At 35.7% G+C, this 17,001-nt stretch overlaps 4 protein-coding genes and 1 long non-coding RNA gene across 7 annotated transcripts; 3 read left to right on the forward strand and 2 right to left on the reverse strand.

Moving 5' to 3' along the window:
* Positions 1 to 119: 119 nt before the first annotated feature.
* LOC136342944 (pseudouridylate synthase TRUB2, mitochondrial) lies at positions 120 to 2,189 on the forward strand. Its single transcript, XM_066289250.1, has 6 exons — positions 120 to 408; positions 463 to 654; positions 705 to 921; positions 978 to 1,114; positions 1,816 to 1,930; positions 1,990 to 2,189. The coding sequence occupies exons 1-6, from the start codon at positions 288 to 290 to the stop codon at positions 2,114 to 2,116; spliced, it is 909 nt and encodes a 302-aa protein (XP_066145347.1). The 5' UTR covers positions 120 to 287; the 3' UTR covers positions 2,117 to 2,189.
* A 38-nt stretch (positions 2,190 to 2,227) lies between these two features.
* Positions 2,228 to 4,271, reverse strand: LOC136342943 (glutathione hydrolase 7-like). The gene is made up of 9 exons (XM_066289249.1): positions 4,041 to 4,271; positions 3,808 to 3,986; positions 3,606 to 3,757; positions 3,374 to 3,556; positions 3,170 to 3,318; positions 2,992 to 3,121; positions 2,775 to 2,945; positions 2,451 to 2,719; positions 2,228 to 2,400 (listed from the first exon to the last, which is right to left on the reverse strand). The coding sequence occupies exons 1-9, from the start codon at positions 4,069 to 4,071 to the stop codon at positions 2,228 to 2,230; spliced, it is 1,437 nt and encodes a 478-aa protein (XP_066145346.1). The 5' UTR covers positions 4,072 to 4,271.
* A 2,470-nt stretch (positions 4,272 to 6,741) lies between these two features.
* Positions 6,742 to 12,070, forward strand: Best1 (Bestrophin 1). 3 transcript variants are annotated; one of them, XM_066289141.1, is made up of 13 exons: positions 6,742 to 7,127; positions 7,185 to 7,303; positions 7,376 to 7,486; positions 7,543 to 7,714; positions 7,768 to 7,970; positions 8,593 to 8,761; positions 8,813 to 9,046; positions 9,091 to 9,274; positions 9,569 to 9,721; positions 9,934 to 10,127; positions 10,187 to 10,317; positions 10,366 to 10,533; positions 11,118 to 12,070. In XM_066289141.1, exons 2-13 carry the CDS (start codon positions 7,233 to 7,235, stop codon positions 11,245 to 11,247), a joined length of 1,920 nt encoding a protein of 639 aa, XP_066145238.1. In that variant the 5' UTR covers positions 6,742 to 7,127; positions 7,185 to 7,232; the 3' UTR covers positions 11,248 to 12,070. The 3 variants fall into 3 exon arrangements, with proteins under 3 accessions (XP_066145238.1, XP_066145239.1, XP_066145240.1); XM_066289142.1 differs by adding an exon at positions 10,647 to 10,699 and having other exon boundaries at positions 6,742 to 7,303; positions 11,118 to 11,180; XM_066289143.1 differs by lacking the exons at positions 6,742 to 7,127; positions 7,185 to 7,303; positions 7,543 to 7,714 and having other exon boundaries at positions 7,369 to 7,486.
* Patsas (patsas) lies at positions 12,059 to 15,923 on the reverse strand. The gene is made up of 7 exons (XM_066289144.1): positions 15,263 to 15,923; positions 15,004 to 15,212; positions 14,817 to 14,951; positions 13,963 to 14,159; positions 13,664 to 13,906; positions 13,124 to 13,615; positions 12,059 to 13,065 (listed from the first exon to the last, which is right to left on the reverse strand). The coding sequence occupies exons 1-7, from the start codon at positions 15,376 to 15,378 to the stop codon at positions 12,880 to 12,882; spliced, it is 1,578 nt and encodes a 525-aa protein (XP_066145241.1). The 5' UTR covers positions 15,379 to 15,923; the 3' UTR covers positions 12,059 to 12,879.
* On the forward strand, positions 15,905 to 16,456 carry LOC136342888 (uncharacterized). The gene is made up of 3 exons (XR_010732707.1): positions 15,905 to 15,955; positions 16,016 to 16,116; positions 16,185 to 16,456. It is a non-coding gene; the product is annotated as an uncharacterized lncRNA (long non-coding RNA).
* Positions 16,457 to 17,001: the final 545 nt, after the last annotated feature.

Raw genomic sequence — 17,001 nt, forward strand, 5'->3', positions numbered from 1 at the left:
TTTGTTTTGAACATTCAGATGTTATGACACATCAACTGTTATAAATAACATATGTCATTGTCAATTAAATGTATGTGTCATACTATCACAATATATTAAAGGACAAATGACAGTTCAAAGCCAGATTTGCATTGATTTCTAATAGAATATAGTTTGTTTTCGGCGATAGTTTATTCCTTTTACTGTTTCTTGTTTATTTTCTTACAGTTCCTGTTCAAAGGAAATTAAAAATTCATTCATTTAATTAATACATTATTTCATCCCCTAATTGTATTTCGTCTCTAACCATGCTCCTCCAAGAAGCACCTGTTGTTTGGAATGCCTTAAAGGGCCTTATTTGCGTATATAAACCAACAGAAGTGTCTGTACTCAAAATGAGAAGAATTCTTATACACAAAATTTGCAAGGGTAATAATGCGTCTTTCCTTAAATTTTCTGAGACGTAAACCCCAATCATTACAGAAATGAATAGTTTAGAAGGGAGACCTCCCTCTGATTTTGTTGCTATAGTAGGAGATCCATCAAAAAAACTCACTGTATCGGTAAGACCCAACTATGCTGACCACCCACTGGTAGTAGGTTCTCGGTATCAAGAGCAAGATCTGCCAGTTTCTTGGTCAAACTATTTAGGGTTTCATACCAGTGGAGTCTTATGTAAGTTTTATAATACTCAATTTCTTGTGATATCCACTCACAAGATGTAGTATTTGGTGTTAGGTGGGGCACTAAACAAGCTAAATACATGAGGGAAAATCGGTCAACAAGGGCATACAAAGTTAAAGGTGTCTTAGGACAAGTGACAGATAATTGTTTCAAAACAGGGAAAGTTGTAATGAGGTCCAATTGGAAGCATGTGAAACGGGAACATATGGATAGATTTTTGAGTGCAATGCAGGCATCACATCAAAAAAAAATGTTTCAGTAAGGTCCCAAATAGTTCAACTTAAACCTTTTTTATTTGAATTTTCAATAATAAGGACCTGTGGAATAGATATGCAATCACAAACTGCTTATGATCTTGCAATACAGGGCTTAATTAGGCCTGCAGATAAGAAAATACCAGTTTTGTATGGGATCAAATGTGTTGAATTTAATCCTCCAGAGTTTATGATAGGTAGGGTTTGGCTTTCAAATTTGAACCTTAGAAAGAGTTGTTGAATCATGGCTTGAGCTCAACCCCTCATAATTTATGAAAATATGTAAGGAATTGATATATATATTATGTTGCTTTTCTTGTGCTAGAAATAACAGCAGCTCCTTGTCCTTTCAAAAGTGTGTATACTGGGGTCTCTTGAGATTAGGTTGAAATATTTGGAAAACTTAGAACTGAACAGAACTAAACATTGTTGATTGCAATACTACATGTACAAGATTAATATAACAGATGATACTGAATGGAGCTGGGCATAGAAGATGAAGAAGCAGTTGGACAATTCCATCTTATGAGGATGCATATTAGCTAAAAGATTTTAAGAGCTAGGAAAATAACAATTGCAACCATTGAACATAGTACAATAAAAGTATAAGAAACTTGAAACATCTAAAATATGTTGGAGAGTTTATAGATATGCAAGTTAATCATAGAACAACATAAATATGTTAAGTGCATTTTAGGTGGATTGTAATTTTTTTCTTATACATTTTATAATAAATCCTGCTTTCAAATTTAATCCAATTTAATCTGTTGTGACAGTAAATTTTATATTTCTTATAAAACCAAAATTTAGAAGAGTCAGATTTAGGTGAACTAAGCTTGAGTCATGATTCAACAACTTGGTCTTAATATAAAGCAATCAAAAACATTTTCTTGTTTAGAAATACAATGCATAAACGAATATGAAGACTATCTCATGCATTTAATACATGAAATAGGCCAAAAATTACATTCTACGGCCCATTGTACTGCTATTCAATGTATTAGACACAGTCGGTAGGTTGATATTTTTCCTTTTAAGTAAATAAGAACCTCTACTTGACTAATGATTTTAGATTTACGTTGGATCACGCTCTTTTAATGAAGCACCTGACCATACCAAATATCTTGGATAACATGAAATTGTGTTCTAATATTTTAGATGAAATGGCAAATGATAGAACAAAGATCACATTAGTCTAGATTTTGGAGATAAATCTTTATTTTTTTTTACGTAAATGAGTTTTAAAGCTGTAATAAATATGTATTAAATAAATACTTTGTCTTTGGTGGTGAAATACCTAAAAATAGTGATCAAAATCTACTTGCTATTCCACCCCCTCGACTGTCAGAGTGGGAATTCAAATCGTCTTTTGATTTCGCCACAATGTTGCTGCTGTAATAAGGCTCAGGCATTAACATAGGTTCCTTGTGAATTTTTTTGAGGTACTCTAGGAGGTCCAATTGGAATTTAGGTGAATGGAAAGCTATTAATAATTATAAGTAACTTTTGAGTTTTGGTAGTCAGTTATACAACCTTCGACAGCTATTGTGGAGTTATCCAGTAAATAGAATCTGGGGGCCTCAATACCATCAGTGACATTTTTGTTTCCTATTATTAAATTCGATAACAGCTGGCTTGCCTGGGCAATGCCGTTCGCACCTAGCACCATTCGTTTACCACAAATAAAGTTATTGTCTGTTAAAATGAGTGGGAGGCGGCTGCAAGGTTTTTCCCGTTTTTTCACATCTAAAACGTACCCGTGCGATGTTAACTCTCCGGATCCAAACAAGGCATACATGCCCCTGCAAGAAATTTAATTCAATGTTATGTTTAAGTTAATAAGGGGTGCAATATTACGTTACTAAAGATACGTAATTATCGTCCAAATCCATTACAGCCACGTTGGTAGAGGTACCTTCATGAAACCTTGCACCGATGTTAAATTCTTGATATATATTTAAAGTGGTTTCAAATATTTTCTTTGTGGTATCTACGTTTACTTCTGTAAAGTTATATTTCTCGATTTCCCTGTAAAAACAATTAGATTTGGCCTTCAGCGGCTAAAAAAGTATACCTTAAATTGACTAATAACACTGGCCCCATAGACTCTACACTCGGGACAAAAACGTCGTAGCCATGAAACGTCGATTTTACAGCTTGTGATTGGACTGGATGATTGGTGGAATCAACGTAGCTGTACAATTCTGCAAAAAAAAACAGTTTATATGAGCTCAATTAATGGATAAAAGCACCTTTTTCGCTGATATTAGCAATTGTTGATAGAGTAACTGCCAATTGCTCATGATGCAGACGCTGTCCCGCTTCCAACCTTCCATACAAATCCTGAGCGTTTACCCGATTTACTGCCTGAACAAGCATCTTGGACACCACATAACCATTTCTGTTTGAAATTTTTCAAACATTTTATGCGTTATGTTTAAAAGAGTTTTACCCACTTTGCTACAACTGCTGAAGGCTCCACCAAATGCCTCCACGGAATGGTGCCATATTGCTGATGAATATACGCTAATCCTAAGACCAGCCTGGGTATTTTATCTGATGAAATGTTGGATGAGCTGAATTCTATAACCGTTGGTGCCCCTCTAGTGCGGTGATTGTAAATCATCATTTGTCCTGCCCTGTAGAATTTAAACGTAACATTTGCTGCATTTTATTATGTACATTTACGCATCTAAGCCTGTGATATGTGGGGTAATCACCGCCAAGCAAAACGCGCTTGCAATGGCCGCATCCACCGCATTTCCACCCTGCTTTAAGATGAAGGTGCCTATGCTTGAACACTCCAAACTATCTGTAGCAACACTTCCATGAGGAACGACCTGAAACAGCGAATTGCTTGTTTCAATGTATTAATTAAGTGTTTAGTTACCTGATAGTCTCCATAATAAATCTGTATTAGGAGCGCGATGGTAATCACGATGGTCAAAGTACCGAATGCCACACTGATAAACTTGGACCCGCTAAGACACTCCTCGTTGCAGTTATACCATTTCGATTGCCTATTTGCCCCATATTTGAGAGGAATGTCTTCCCTTGTAGTTTCGTCCACTGTTTAATTTTATGGGTTAATAGTCTTGTTTCGTCAATGTCAGTTATTTTTACCTGATGAGGGGTGATGGTCCGAAGTTGTCATGATATACTACCCTGACAATGAACGCGAAGAAATATTAGCCCCAAAACATTCATTCACCTATATTTATATGTTGTTTTGATGTAAGATTAAGCAGACACACAACGTCAATTCCTGCGAGGTCGTACCGATGCTATAGAACCGTAAGGTTTACAGTACTTTCACGGCAGGCGCCTCAGTCTAATGGTCGGTGAAAATGCTACTTGCTGACTCAAGACAAAGGTAGGAGTGGTCAGAAGTGGACTAAAGCCAAGTTTTAGCTTCACTTTCGAAACCAATACCAATGTGTCTTTTATTGGTTGTTGGCAAGAGAAAGCCTTAGATTTTGTCAATTAGAAAACGAGGCAGTAAACATGATAACTTTCATTAGGATTCATCAAAAACTCATTTTTTCTACCTAGTCTTGTAGGATCACCCCCCTTTGTTGGTTTTGGGCGTGTCAAGACTGTTACTGTCTTTTCAATCTAAATAACCCGCACAAGGGATATTTAAGAAAAAATCAACTCCCTTAGTGCTTCTTAGAAATTCTGAATTTTTCATCATGACATTCAGTTCAAAACTGTCCATTTCAGCAGCATTCGTGTGATATTTCTTGTCAATTCTGGACATATCTTCTCCATATAGAAATAATGAATGTAAAAGACCGGAACTGTCCTTCAAATTTACATAAAAGCTACTTTGTTTTTATTGGCCTGGATACGCTATCTTCGACTCAGTCTCTGGATCATGGCGAGTTGTTTCCTGGGAGTTCTGTCGTGTCGAGAATTCTGAGGCATCTAAAGACGTTGCAACAAATATTTACTCCTTGACAAGAAAAAATACCCAGAGATTTAGGCGTCAGACGGGTTTACCCAGGGATCAAGCAACACTCAAATAAACGCGGAGCCTATTTGAACATACAGGATGTAAATGAAATAGGAGAACATGTTTCAAAGACTGATTTTACATTCGAAAATATGAAGAAAAGTTAGTATAAACATGGATCTGCAAAAGCCTTCTAAGGGAGCTACTAGAATTAAAGAAGGAATTTAAATTTCGTGTCAAAATTCATGCTGGATTTTCCCAAAAAAGATACAAATTATAAAATAGAACATGATCCAAAAAATATCATACTCTGCATATATAGCTGGCGACAATTTTAATATTTTTAGGTAGAGGATTTTAAAGAAATTAATGTACGATACTTTAAAAATTAACGTAAAGCATACGCAAAAAATGTTAAACTTTGATACTCTGTATATCGAAAATGGGGCGTTTTTGATCTAGGATCTATTGGCATTTTTTTTGGTAGTTTGCACAGTACTGCAGTACTATCACCCCCTGAACTATCTATGACAATGTGTTACACCCTCTATATCATACTATTCTTGTATTAAATGGGCTTGCCGTTTTAACACACTTAAAACTTCTTAAAACTTAATTTGATATTTTTTCTTAACTTATCTATACTTTATATTAATTTTATAGTTTCAGAGCAAAATAAGTATTTTTAACCGTTTTGGTTTCGTTAAATACCATTCTTAGTATTTGAGCTTCTACACGCTCAACAGAGAAGTTCACGCAATAAAAAAAATATTTAAATGAAACAAAACGATCAAGAACGACAATTTTGCTCAGAAATTATAAAATCAATTTCAAATATACATAAATTGTCAAAATGTTTGTAATTAAATAATTAAAATCCCGCAAGCAATAATTAAAACGACAGTTTTCAAATTTCAAAGGATTAAGTACTGTGTTGCCAATTTTCAAATTTATTATTCCCCTGCTATACGCTGCTAAATTATGATATACTCTTATTGGCCTTATATGTTAAAAACACGAGACAAATTTAGAAACATTCTGATACGCATCCGAGTTAAGGTTGAAATCAGATTTCTGCTTCGTTAATTTTGGTTTGTAATCCTAGCATCAATTAAATTCAAACTTGCTCCTTAGTACTAACAAATTTAGGGACATTTTGCCAACGTGAAAAAGAACATTGGAAAAAATGCATCTTTTATGTAAGACACAAAATTCAAATGTCATTGAAGAACAATTTTTTTCCTTTATGGGATTTACCATATCATAATTTAGCAAACATATTCTACCATTATTATTATTTTGATTGTAAATTTAATAAAATTAAAGTCACAAAAATATTTTTGTCATTAAGTTAAAGGTGCTTCACGTGCCCGCAACACATGTAGGTTAATGACATTATTTTTCTGTCTCATTCAGTAATTGTGTATTAACTCGAACGGCAAATCCATGACAAACTCCATAGGTTCATTAATCAGAATTTATTATTTAAGACCTATGTGATGAATTTTGGATCAAATTATTGGAAATTCGAAGCAAAATTGAACCGGGAGATTTTAAATTTCAAAGAAATAAGTACTGTGTTGCCAGTTTTCAGATTATTTATACTACTGCGGAATTTCGATGTAGTCTTATTATTGTTATATTTTAAAACTGTTTGATTTGTTTGTAAAAAGTTTGATACGTATTTGAATTAAGATGGAAAATAAATTACTGCTTTATGAATTGTGATCTTAAAGTCAATTAAATTTCAACTTCCATCTTTGCAGTTAGAAATTTACCAACATTTTGGCAACGAGGAAGGATGAAAACAAAAACAAGCGTCCTCTAGTAGCATAACTTTATTTGACGTTTTTAGTTAGCAACCAATCTAACCTCAATGCATTAATTTTTTTTTTACAATAATTACTGAATTTAATTATTTGAACTTTAACCAAATTACTCTCAGCTACGTTTTTAAATTTCATTAAAAACTCTTCACTTATCTTCAATTATCAAAAAATCCCTCTTACACAGTATACTCCAGTTTAAACAAACCTTCTTACACAGCATAATTTCCACTTTCGGGCGTAAATTCCTCACAATTCGTCCATACTCTTTGTATAGCATTATCCTCTCTCCAAACATGTGATGATTACAGAATAATTTCGTTATATCACGAATAGGCGATATTTAAAAGCGTCCAATGTGTAACAATGATTCATTGCTTTTCAGAAGATGGTTTTGTGGGTATCTTGCTGTAATAAAGTTTGAGTTTGGTAAACTTAAATTTAAGCTGAGGTCATCCGTTTCCTACAATGAATATTTTATCCTAGTTCTTTCTGATATCGGCAACATAAAATTGGTGTGAAGTTGTGTACAATATGACTGTAACTTATACTGGAGAAGTTGCCACATGTCGAGGTTTGGGATGCTTTTTGAAGCTGCTCGGAAGGTTTGTTGGTTTATTACTTTAGTGAAACTTTAAAAATAGTAATGCAAAAGTTTGCATCGCATATTATTACAGATGGAAAGGAAGTATCTACAAGCTAGTCTGGATTGATTTATTAGTATTCCTGTTCATTTATTACAGCCTAAATTTTACTTACCGATTTTTGCTGGATGAACCTGGCAAAATGTAAGATACATCCTTAGCTAAATAATTCATTTTCCTAGAAATTTTCCCTCTTCCAGACTATTTGAAAGCATTGCAAAATACTGCTATGAATATGCAAATCTCATACCCCTTTCTTTTGTTTTGGGTTTTTATGTCTCAGTTGTGATGACAAGGTGGTGGAATCAGTATACTGCAATCCCTTTTCCAGACCCCTTAGCTGTGTTTGTTAGTGCAACTGTTCATGGCCAGGTAGATAAAAATACATGGCATTTCCAGTGTGTCAATTGTCTGTTTCTTGGTAGGATGAGAGGGGCAGAGTAATGCGAAGAACAATAATGCGTTATGTGTGTCTTTCTGTAACTATGACCTTCACAATGATAGCTCCAAGAGTGAAAAAAAGATTTCCAACTCTAGATCATTTTGTAGAAGCTGGATTGCTGCATATCAGTGAGAAGGAAATTATGTTGGATTTGAATAAGAAATTTCCTAAATATTCTAAGCATTGGTAAGCAGTTTTTTGAGTACTTTAGCAAATAATTAAACTTGACATCATATCTTCTATTGATTAATGCTTTTTCAATTTCAAGTAAAATCTGATTTTATTAGACCAGTTTTACGGAGCTAATAAGTAGCTTAAATTTCTATAACCCACTGGGATTTATCTAATTTGTGTAATATTTACAACTGCCTTGAAAATATAATAGCATATTTTCAATACGTCTGTAATATATTATAAAATTTGTTAGGTTATAATTACTTTACTTGTTATTCTATATTTATTCCTGGAAAAGAATAATTATAGAGCAGAGTTGTAAGTTGAGTCCTATGGGTAATTAAATCTTTATTGATAATGAAAGCTTGCAAATACGCATAGGAAATTTTCATGTTCAATTTATTACATCTAGAATTCCTCTTAGAATCCACATATAGGATAATAATGTGAGCTTTCTATTAGTAAGTAAATCTTTAGGTTGGAAGTGATGTTATTTCTTTTTGCACGCACTCTATGTGTGAAAGTCTGAGCAATCTTTATATTATGAATTTGCGAGTATATCCCCATATCTTCAAAATTTCAGCAATTTAACATGTCTAATTTTTCTTAGAATTGCTAACTTCTTCTGAACTAGGTTGCCAATAGTTTGGGCCTCAAGCATTATAACTAGAGCAAGAAAAGAAGGTAGAATTCGGGACGATTTTGCAGTAAAAACCTTAATTGATGAATTAAACAAATTTCGAGGCCAATGCGGCTTGTTACTGAGCTTCGACACCATTAGCGTGCCTTTAGTCTACACCCAGGTGAACTTCCACAATTCCCATGCGAAACGTGCAAATAGTTCCATTTTATAGGTAGTAACTTTGGCTGTTTATAGTTACTTTTTAACGACCTTAATGGGTCATCAATGGGTGGCGGATAACAGTGGGGAAAACCGCCATCACCTGGAGCTCTATTTTCCCGTTTTAACAACGCTGCAGTTTTTTTTTTACGTGGGCTGGTTGAAAGTGGCCGAGAGCTTAATAAACCCCTTCGGGGATGACGATGACGATTTTGAAGTTAACTGGATGGTGGATCGGAATTTGCAAGTATAACCATTAAACTTCTTGCCTTTTTTCGCACTATTTCGCAGGTTTCTTATTTAATAGTCGACGAAATGCACCATGATCATCCAGAGTTGGTGAAAGATCAGTATTGGGACGAGGTTTTCCCTCCGGAGTTGCCATATACTGCTGCAGCAGCAGCGGCGGAATCAATGAGAAATACACATCCTTTGCCTTCAACGGCTAACATTGCGGTCAAACCTGAAGAACAAGGTGAGAATTTCAGTCACAGATGCAGTGTCGATGTAGATTAATGTTTTATTGAAGGTGGAGGAAACCCAGCCAAACAAACTGTGAAAATTATGCTTAATGATCTTTATTTAAAATAAGTGTTTCAGGTGATTGTTTGTTTATAATATTTTTTCTTTAAACTTCTGTTTTAATACGCGTTTCTTCAAACTAATTAGAGTGCGGTAGTGTCGCAAATACTAATAAAATAGCCCTATATGGTGTTGCTTTTTGACACTTTTTATCCGTCACTTTGATAATAATTATCGTTTTTTGCAGGTCTTGTAGGTCCGTCGGTCAAGGTAGATACAATGCAAGCTTACGTAGAAAATATGCAAAGTGGACCGATAATGTTCACAGCAAACAAACAACCCAGCATGAAAAGTAGGAGAAATTCTTCAAATAGTCTCGCTATGGGATCGTCCGTACCAGGTTAGATTATATAGCTCAACAAATGTTGGGTGGCATCAAAAGTCAGAACAATTTTGTAATCCATATAAATAGCAAAGTTTGGCAACAATTGTTAGATTTGTAGTAGTTATAGTGGCGGTTGGACAAAAATTGTTGCACTGTTGCCATTTTTTGTTACTGATTATTAGAGATATTCAGATTTCATTTCTTCATTTAAAATCAGAAATTTCCAGATGCCATGCCCATGTCAAGAGTGGCATCAGTCACAAGCCTTTTAAAGCGTTTTTTCAGCAGAGATGAAAATAAAAATGATTCTCGGGGAGAAAATAACGCGGAATATAATGAATTGGTCAATTTAGTTAGCGACGACAAGCTCAAGAAGCTGGGAACTAGCGTGAAAAGAATAACTGACGATGTTATTGAGGAGGTATTAGATTTTTCAGACTTTCTTAATCTACAGTTTTTAATTTTCATCTATTGTTTTAGGTGGACGAGCAGACCACTATAACCTCACAACAGTCGCAAAATAGAGAACCTAGACCGACAATGATGCAAGTTTTTGGCCCGCCAAGGTCGGAACCCATTGATGTACCTCAGAGCAGTAGTTTTTCTAACGAGTAAGTTTCGATGTATTTCTGGTTTTATCCTAAATTGAATATGGATAGTTATGCTGCTGATCAAGTCTACGATCCCTTCCCCCCGATGGCTTATTCCGCCCCCACTGGAGGTGACGCTGACACGACTGACAAAGTTAGTATTGGCTCAGCTACAGACGACGAAGAGGACCAATTTGAGATTTTGAAAAGGAAGAGAGACGAAGAAAGGCTTAGCCGGTAAGTTTGAAAGTGTTACAAAGGGTTTTGCAAAGTAATTTTTTCTTGGCACTAATAAACTCTTATTATTAATAATTAAAACGTGAACTAATATAATTTGTTTTCTTTTCAAGCCTTAATCTAATTGTTTGTCCCAATAAAACCGGAGAAGAAGGATAACTATTCGGTAAATTTTCATTTTAGCATTGTCGCTTGTAGCTCTATACTCTTTAGTGTTGGGTGTTTAAGTTACCTTTTTTCATTACTTGTTGTGTTTATGGGCAATTATATATAAGTCAGACGTTTTAAACAGTAAATTGCCTGACATGAATTCTGAAAAAAAAACGATGTCATGATTGATCCTCAACGATACAAACGTAGTTAATTTAGATGCAGTTTTCTCCCAAATATAGGCAACCTACTATACAATTAATCTTTACATTATTACTCCAGCTTTTTGCTTTAAACAACTCTATGCTACGTGCTTATGTTAACTAATATATTTTTTGTAATGTTATGAACAAGGGATATTATTATCTCCAGCGCTTCAATAACTTTAATTTTCCTTAGAACCCACATTAACCCTGAAATTTGTTTTCTTCTAGATTACGCGATAATTTAGCCCGGTCTCTGAGTTTGCAGAAAGGCGACGAAGACGACAGTCAAAAGTTGCTAAACCGAAGGTCTTCGAATATGTCAACATCGCCACCTACATCTCCACACTCGGTCTTGTAGTTTTGATTTTTAATCTATAATTTAGTTCAATTTCAGTTAAAGTAGGAAACGTGTGAATTTTTAGGGCTAAATTATTAATGTATTTCTAATTTTTATGTTAATTAATTATTACCATAGAAACCAAGATTCTCACCAACACCCAGTTTCCATTTTATTTCGGTGGGTATTACCCTGAAGCTGAAGTTAATAACACATTAATAATTTAATACTTAATCGAATAATATGACTTTCGACTTGCTGTAAACTAGGTATTAGATCTTGAAAGTTAATTGAAGGCCCTAGTAAACAATGTGGGAATAATGTCAAAGCCAGTATTAAAAAGTAATGAGCGTTTTAAAAGTATTATTATTATGGTAGTTAATAGTGTCTAGAGTCATTAAGGTATCGCGCTTCATTAAGTATTACGCTAAGTTTTGATCCAATCGACACTTTATTTGGACACTTGGATGATTCGAATACTATTTTTACTGAATAAAAATAATTATATTAACCAGTACAATAAGAAAACTTGTGATAACTTATTTGTTATATATTTATTCATTAGCTCCAGAAATAGTTTGATGTAAATAATATGTTTAGTGGAAAATATTTCGAACTATGGTTTCTAACTGCTCAAAAGTAGAGGTTTCTGTTCTGAGAACTGAAAAGATGTTGAAGGGTTTTAATGTACCTAATTCGTGCCTTATTACTTCTAATTTAAGCTCGTAATAAGTTATAGTAATAATTATTATTTAAGATCTGGGTTCAGACTTGCAAATCTAATTTGTTCGTTATTATTTAATTATACTATCAAATAAATAATATATACGAATAATATTAATTATTTATTATTAATTTATTTTCAAAATTATGAGTTTTTTTCACCCTTGATAAAGTACGATTAGAGAAAAAACGAGTCAAATCACTAAAATACAACCAATTAGTAAAAGTCCTATCTTCTAGACGTATATTCTGGAAGGCCTGAAAACTTCACTCAAAACGATCGACGTCATGGACAGTTGAATCTGGACTGGTTACCAAAAAACAACATTCTTAATATTTGATGTGCTTTTTGCAATACTTGGAGTAAGTATATTTCGATGTCTCTACGCTTGATAGCTCCTGTTCTTTCTTTAAAGAATTTTTAGTGTGTCTGTACTACATCAATTCAGGCATGTTTGCCATCAGGTTCTAATTAAAAAGCATTGCTTAAAGTCTAAAATTTCGAATGAGATAGTTGGCTCTGTCAAAGTTAAAAAATAACGTATCGTTATTCGGAACAGAAAATGGTGGTAAAACCAAAACTTAACTATGTAATCCCAGGTTAAGTAACAAAAATACGTGCAAAACATGCACTAGGATACGAACTATGTTAGTGTGCATGGGACGTCCCTCTTTTATTAATTAAATTACAATTACACATTGCATTTGTTTGGATTTTGCATAAAACCATAATTAGTCAAATTCTCTCTATACTTACATTCTTTATTTCATAATGCTAATAACAACAAATTTATGTCAAAATAGACAATTTTGTTTTAGCAGAGAATGAAATACTCTTCCAAAACCTCTAGCATTTCTTGATTTACCTTCAAAGCTAAAATCACAAACTTTAAGGCATATTTTCTTCTTGCTTCAATTATACGCTCAGCCTCATATGTACTCATACAGAGGCTCCTCCTCCAAATCGTCAGGAGTGCAGAAAAAAAATTCCATTAAATTCAAAACAGGACCTCGAGAAAAGGGGTTGTAGTATCTGCCACGTTTATCCCGAAGATACGGGTATCTCTTGTAGTTGACCATTTCATTGGTTGTGAGATTCATACAGGCGTGGAGCACCTTGAAGAAACAAAATTTGATGGCTTTTTACACACTCTCTACTTCAAGGAAGACTTACGGCAGTACAAGTCAAAATCCAGCCTAATCCCGAAAAGACAAACGCCTCCACAAGTCCCAAAATGTACATAAACCCAAATCCTTCAATGGCGATGCAGTAGGTGGCAAAATAAATAGTGTAGGAACAATTAATGGCGACGCTCATTACAAACATGAAGAACCAAGTCCGATTCTTCAGTCCTACGCAATTGTAAATGAACGGGCAGTGATGGTCAAAGTAGGACACGCATCTGTTGCACACTCGGCAATGTTTAGCTCTTATAGGGCGCAGGGTTCTGCAAGTATGACACAGTCGATTTAGCATAGCGTTGCGTTTTTTCCACTTATCGAAATAGGGGATTTGCTTAATGCATCTGGCATAGGAATCCGAATTCATGGCTATATAACCTGGATTCTTGCGATTCGCTATTATCCAGCAGATCCACATTACCATATTCCAGTAGATGAAGCAGTAGTGAGAGCCTCGTAGGATGTTCCATGTAATCGGAATCACCTAGATTTTTAGGTGTATTTATGGTTTAATTTTGTGATGCGGTTTTACCCGAATAAAATACATGGGGTAGCCCCATAAGAGCACGGAAGACACGAAAAAAATAAGTGGGATTTTGCTGTTTCCGGCTCTGCCAAAAAGCAGCCCCCAAATTTCGCTCACAGGGGGGAACCACCCCGATCGACGTTTGATTGCCACTTGAAGCACGTCGATTATGTCCATGTGTCTATGGCCCACTGCAAGGTTTAGGGGGGTTTTGTCGTTTTTATCTTTAGGCTCCATATCAATGTCGTGCTAAAATCCAACAATATCAAGTATACCATTTGTAGAAGGAGTTTAAATCAGTATACTTTTTCGCATAGCAACTTGACACAACTGAGGCTTCCAGATAAGCATGCCAAGTGCAATGGAGTTGAACCGAAATGATCAGGTTTCTGCAAATTTGCCCCCGAGTACATCAAAAGCCTCAGTACATCTGGATACCCCTTGTAGGCCGCCCAATGCATAGCTGTGTCTCCATTCACATCAATAAGGTGGTTAAAAGCTCCTGCAAACCAATTATTATCACACTCCCTTCGGCAGGGTGTCCCAAAAATATACCAACTAACTTTAAGGGGTGGTTAGAGACACCAATAGAAACTTTTTTCTTTAATAAATACATGGTCGCAAAAGAAAAAAAAACGTTAATTTCTCATTTGAAGAACTTACCGATGTGCACCGATGAATTAGAATAGAAGGTTGCATCGCCTGGCTCACATGTTCTTCTCATCTCAATACTTTGGATTTTTTTCCTTTTGGGTTATTTCAAGTCGCCGGTCTACGAAATGCCTATTCGTAACGAGGAAGATCTCTTATCAAGAATAATCACCAATTGCACATATCTAGAAGCTATTCCTGGAATATTCCATAGGGTACGCGAGTCAGTGAACCGACGGTGCAGTTTTCATATTGAAGCAAATGGTCAATCTTTTAAACAATTATTATAAGCCATCGTTTATTTATCAATAAAATAGTATCTAACAGAAACAAAAAGTGATTATAATAACCAAAGCCATATTGCGTTTTTTCTGCTCAAACGATCCTTTACAGGTACATATTTGTTTAAGCAAAAAAGTTTGTATTGATCCCTCCCGCCACCCCTTAAAATTTGTCGGTGTATGTTTGAGACACTCTGTATAAAAAGTTTCACATGTAATCTACCCACCCATCCCTAGCAAATATGCTGCAGTAGCGGTTCTTCCAAACATACAAGCAGTCATTAAAGGGGTTAGTCCTTTGAAATCCGCGGCATTTATTGCAACCCCTGCTTGGAGAAGCACTTGAACCACTGCAGAATGACCTGCATGAAAGGTTAATTGTGAGTATTGGAATAATAAATCGCTCTTCTAGACCTTTGCGGCAAGCCCAATGCACGGGCCTAGGTCCTTGAGTACCAAGACAGGGCAAGTCAACAGGGGCCCCTCTGTCGATGAAAAAGCGCATCAGCTCGACATTCCCATCCAGTGCAGCCCAATGAGCCGGAGTATATCCCCATTCATCTCTAGCCCTCAACACCTCAATTCCATGTTTTTCCACATAGTCTTCCACATCAGAAAGCTCCCTGAAAGTCGCTCCTTTAAACGAAAATCTAGAGCGTTTCGGATATTATACCCATCGGCTTTAACTAGATCAAAGATATTCTTATGGGTCTGTTCAGCGATGTCCGCAGTATCAGGTCCGCTCTTCTCGTGTTCAGTCGCTGCAGGGTGCTCCGCATCAGCCACCATGTTACAAGATGTCTGTTGGGGCAGGGCCCAGACGCTGCGGGCTATGCCAGGACTGGGGAACACCTTGTAGAGCAGCGTCGTGGCTGACGATGGAGTGCCCACCGATTCCAGGGTTGAAATTGTGATGTAACTTGCAACTGTTTAACCTCAATCAACCGTGTTGTGTCCATGCAATTCATTGAGGGGTTGATATTGATTTGACCCGATTATGTGTCAGAGTGATGCGCGCAGGGATGAAAAATGAGGAATCACTATTGGAACTCATTTGGGGAAAGTTAAAGCTTCTTATTAAATCAATGATTATATTAAATGTTAAAATTTATAATCAGGATTGACATTAATCCCAGGAGTACTGTGGTTTCCGGGATAAATTTGTGAACAACCCTTATGAAGAATTGGCAACAATGGGTTAAACAGCAAACGATAGTATGTTGTGGGTTGTTTGATTTCCTTGTATCCGCGGTGTGAAATTTGCAAAGCGGCGCTGCCACTGTTTTTATTTTTAGCTCGATTTGCCCCAATGTTCGTAAAGACGTATCTAATGCGTATATGAGCCCTAGCAATGGTGATAAAGTTGGTAATTTACAGTTAACTGGAATTTATTAATTGATATTAAATAAATAATTTATTTTTTGAGAAACATTGCAAAAACCTAAGAAAGATAAATAAGGTTTCCGTTGACGGCCCCAAACTACTCCCCATGATCCAATCAGCACAAGAATAAAAGAGGAGAAACTAGTCAGTAGGCCTCTTCAGGCAACCTGGAACTTTTAACAAACAAGTAAATTAATGGAGATTGCTTCTAGTAGGTTCAATTTAGCATACTACTGTGTGGTGGCCCAGCATACAGCCATCACAGTGGTAAGGTCCAGACGCTCAAGTGCTTCGAAATACCTAAAGTTGTGAAAATGGCTCCCACCTATCAGAGTGCTGGGGGTGATGTTCAATAATAAAAGAATCGTGATCAATCAGAGGCTACTCATGGAATGTTCGCTCTTGGTCAGCCAGCAGCTGGTTCGCTCATTTGACCCCTTCCGCATATGAAACTGCCTCTGGAAAGTGGACTGATTCTCATGGTAAAAAGTGATCTTCTAGCAATTATAATTCCTGAAGATCCAAAAATTTGGTCAAAATTTGAACAAAATGTCTATCTTTCATTTATTCTGAGGTACTTCTGTAGTTCGTCTTAGGTGAGACATGACGGGCCCAGCGAGGTGTCCTCTGCGTGGTAGAGGCACTTTCGTGATTTCCTCATCTCTGTGATTTATTCAATCTATCCGAGATTCTTCAAACTTAAGTTCAACTACTGTAAAATTAAATTTTTGCTTATCAAAAAGGGATGAGGCAATTGTCGCAAAAATGTATTTCAAGTTAATCGTCTTGATCCGCTCTAAGACCTTGCGCAATTGGATTTGCAACAACTTTTTTGGTTTCTGAGATATGGAGTCATGTTAGTACCAATTTTTTGCGAATTTGAAAAGACTGAAAATTAAGGTTTTTAAAAATGCTATTCCGTGAATTCAAGGCGCACATCAATAATTTAGAATTTGAATCTCCTCCTTGGGCACTTTTCAAACTTCGAACGCGGATATTTTGCGGACTCGTGGAGCAATAGCCTTATAA

The sequence above is a fragment of the Euwallacea fornicatus genome, chromosome 13, assembly GCF_040115645.1.
Source record: "Euwallacea fornicatus isolate EFF26 chromosome 13, ASM4011564v1, whole genome shotgun sequence".
Lineage (NCBI taxonomy): Eukaryota > Metazoa > Arthropoda > Insecta > Coleoptera > Curculionidae > Euwallacea > Euwallacea fornicatus.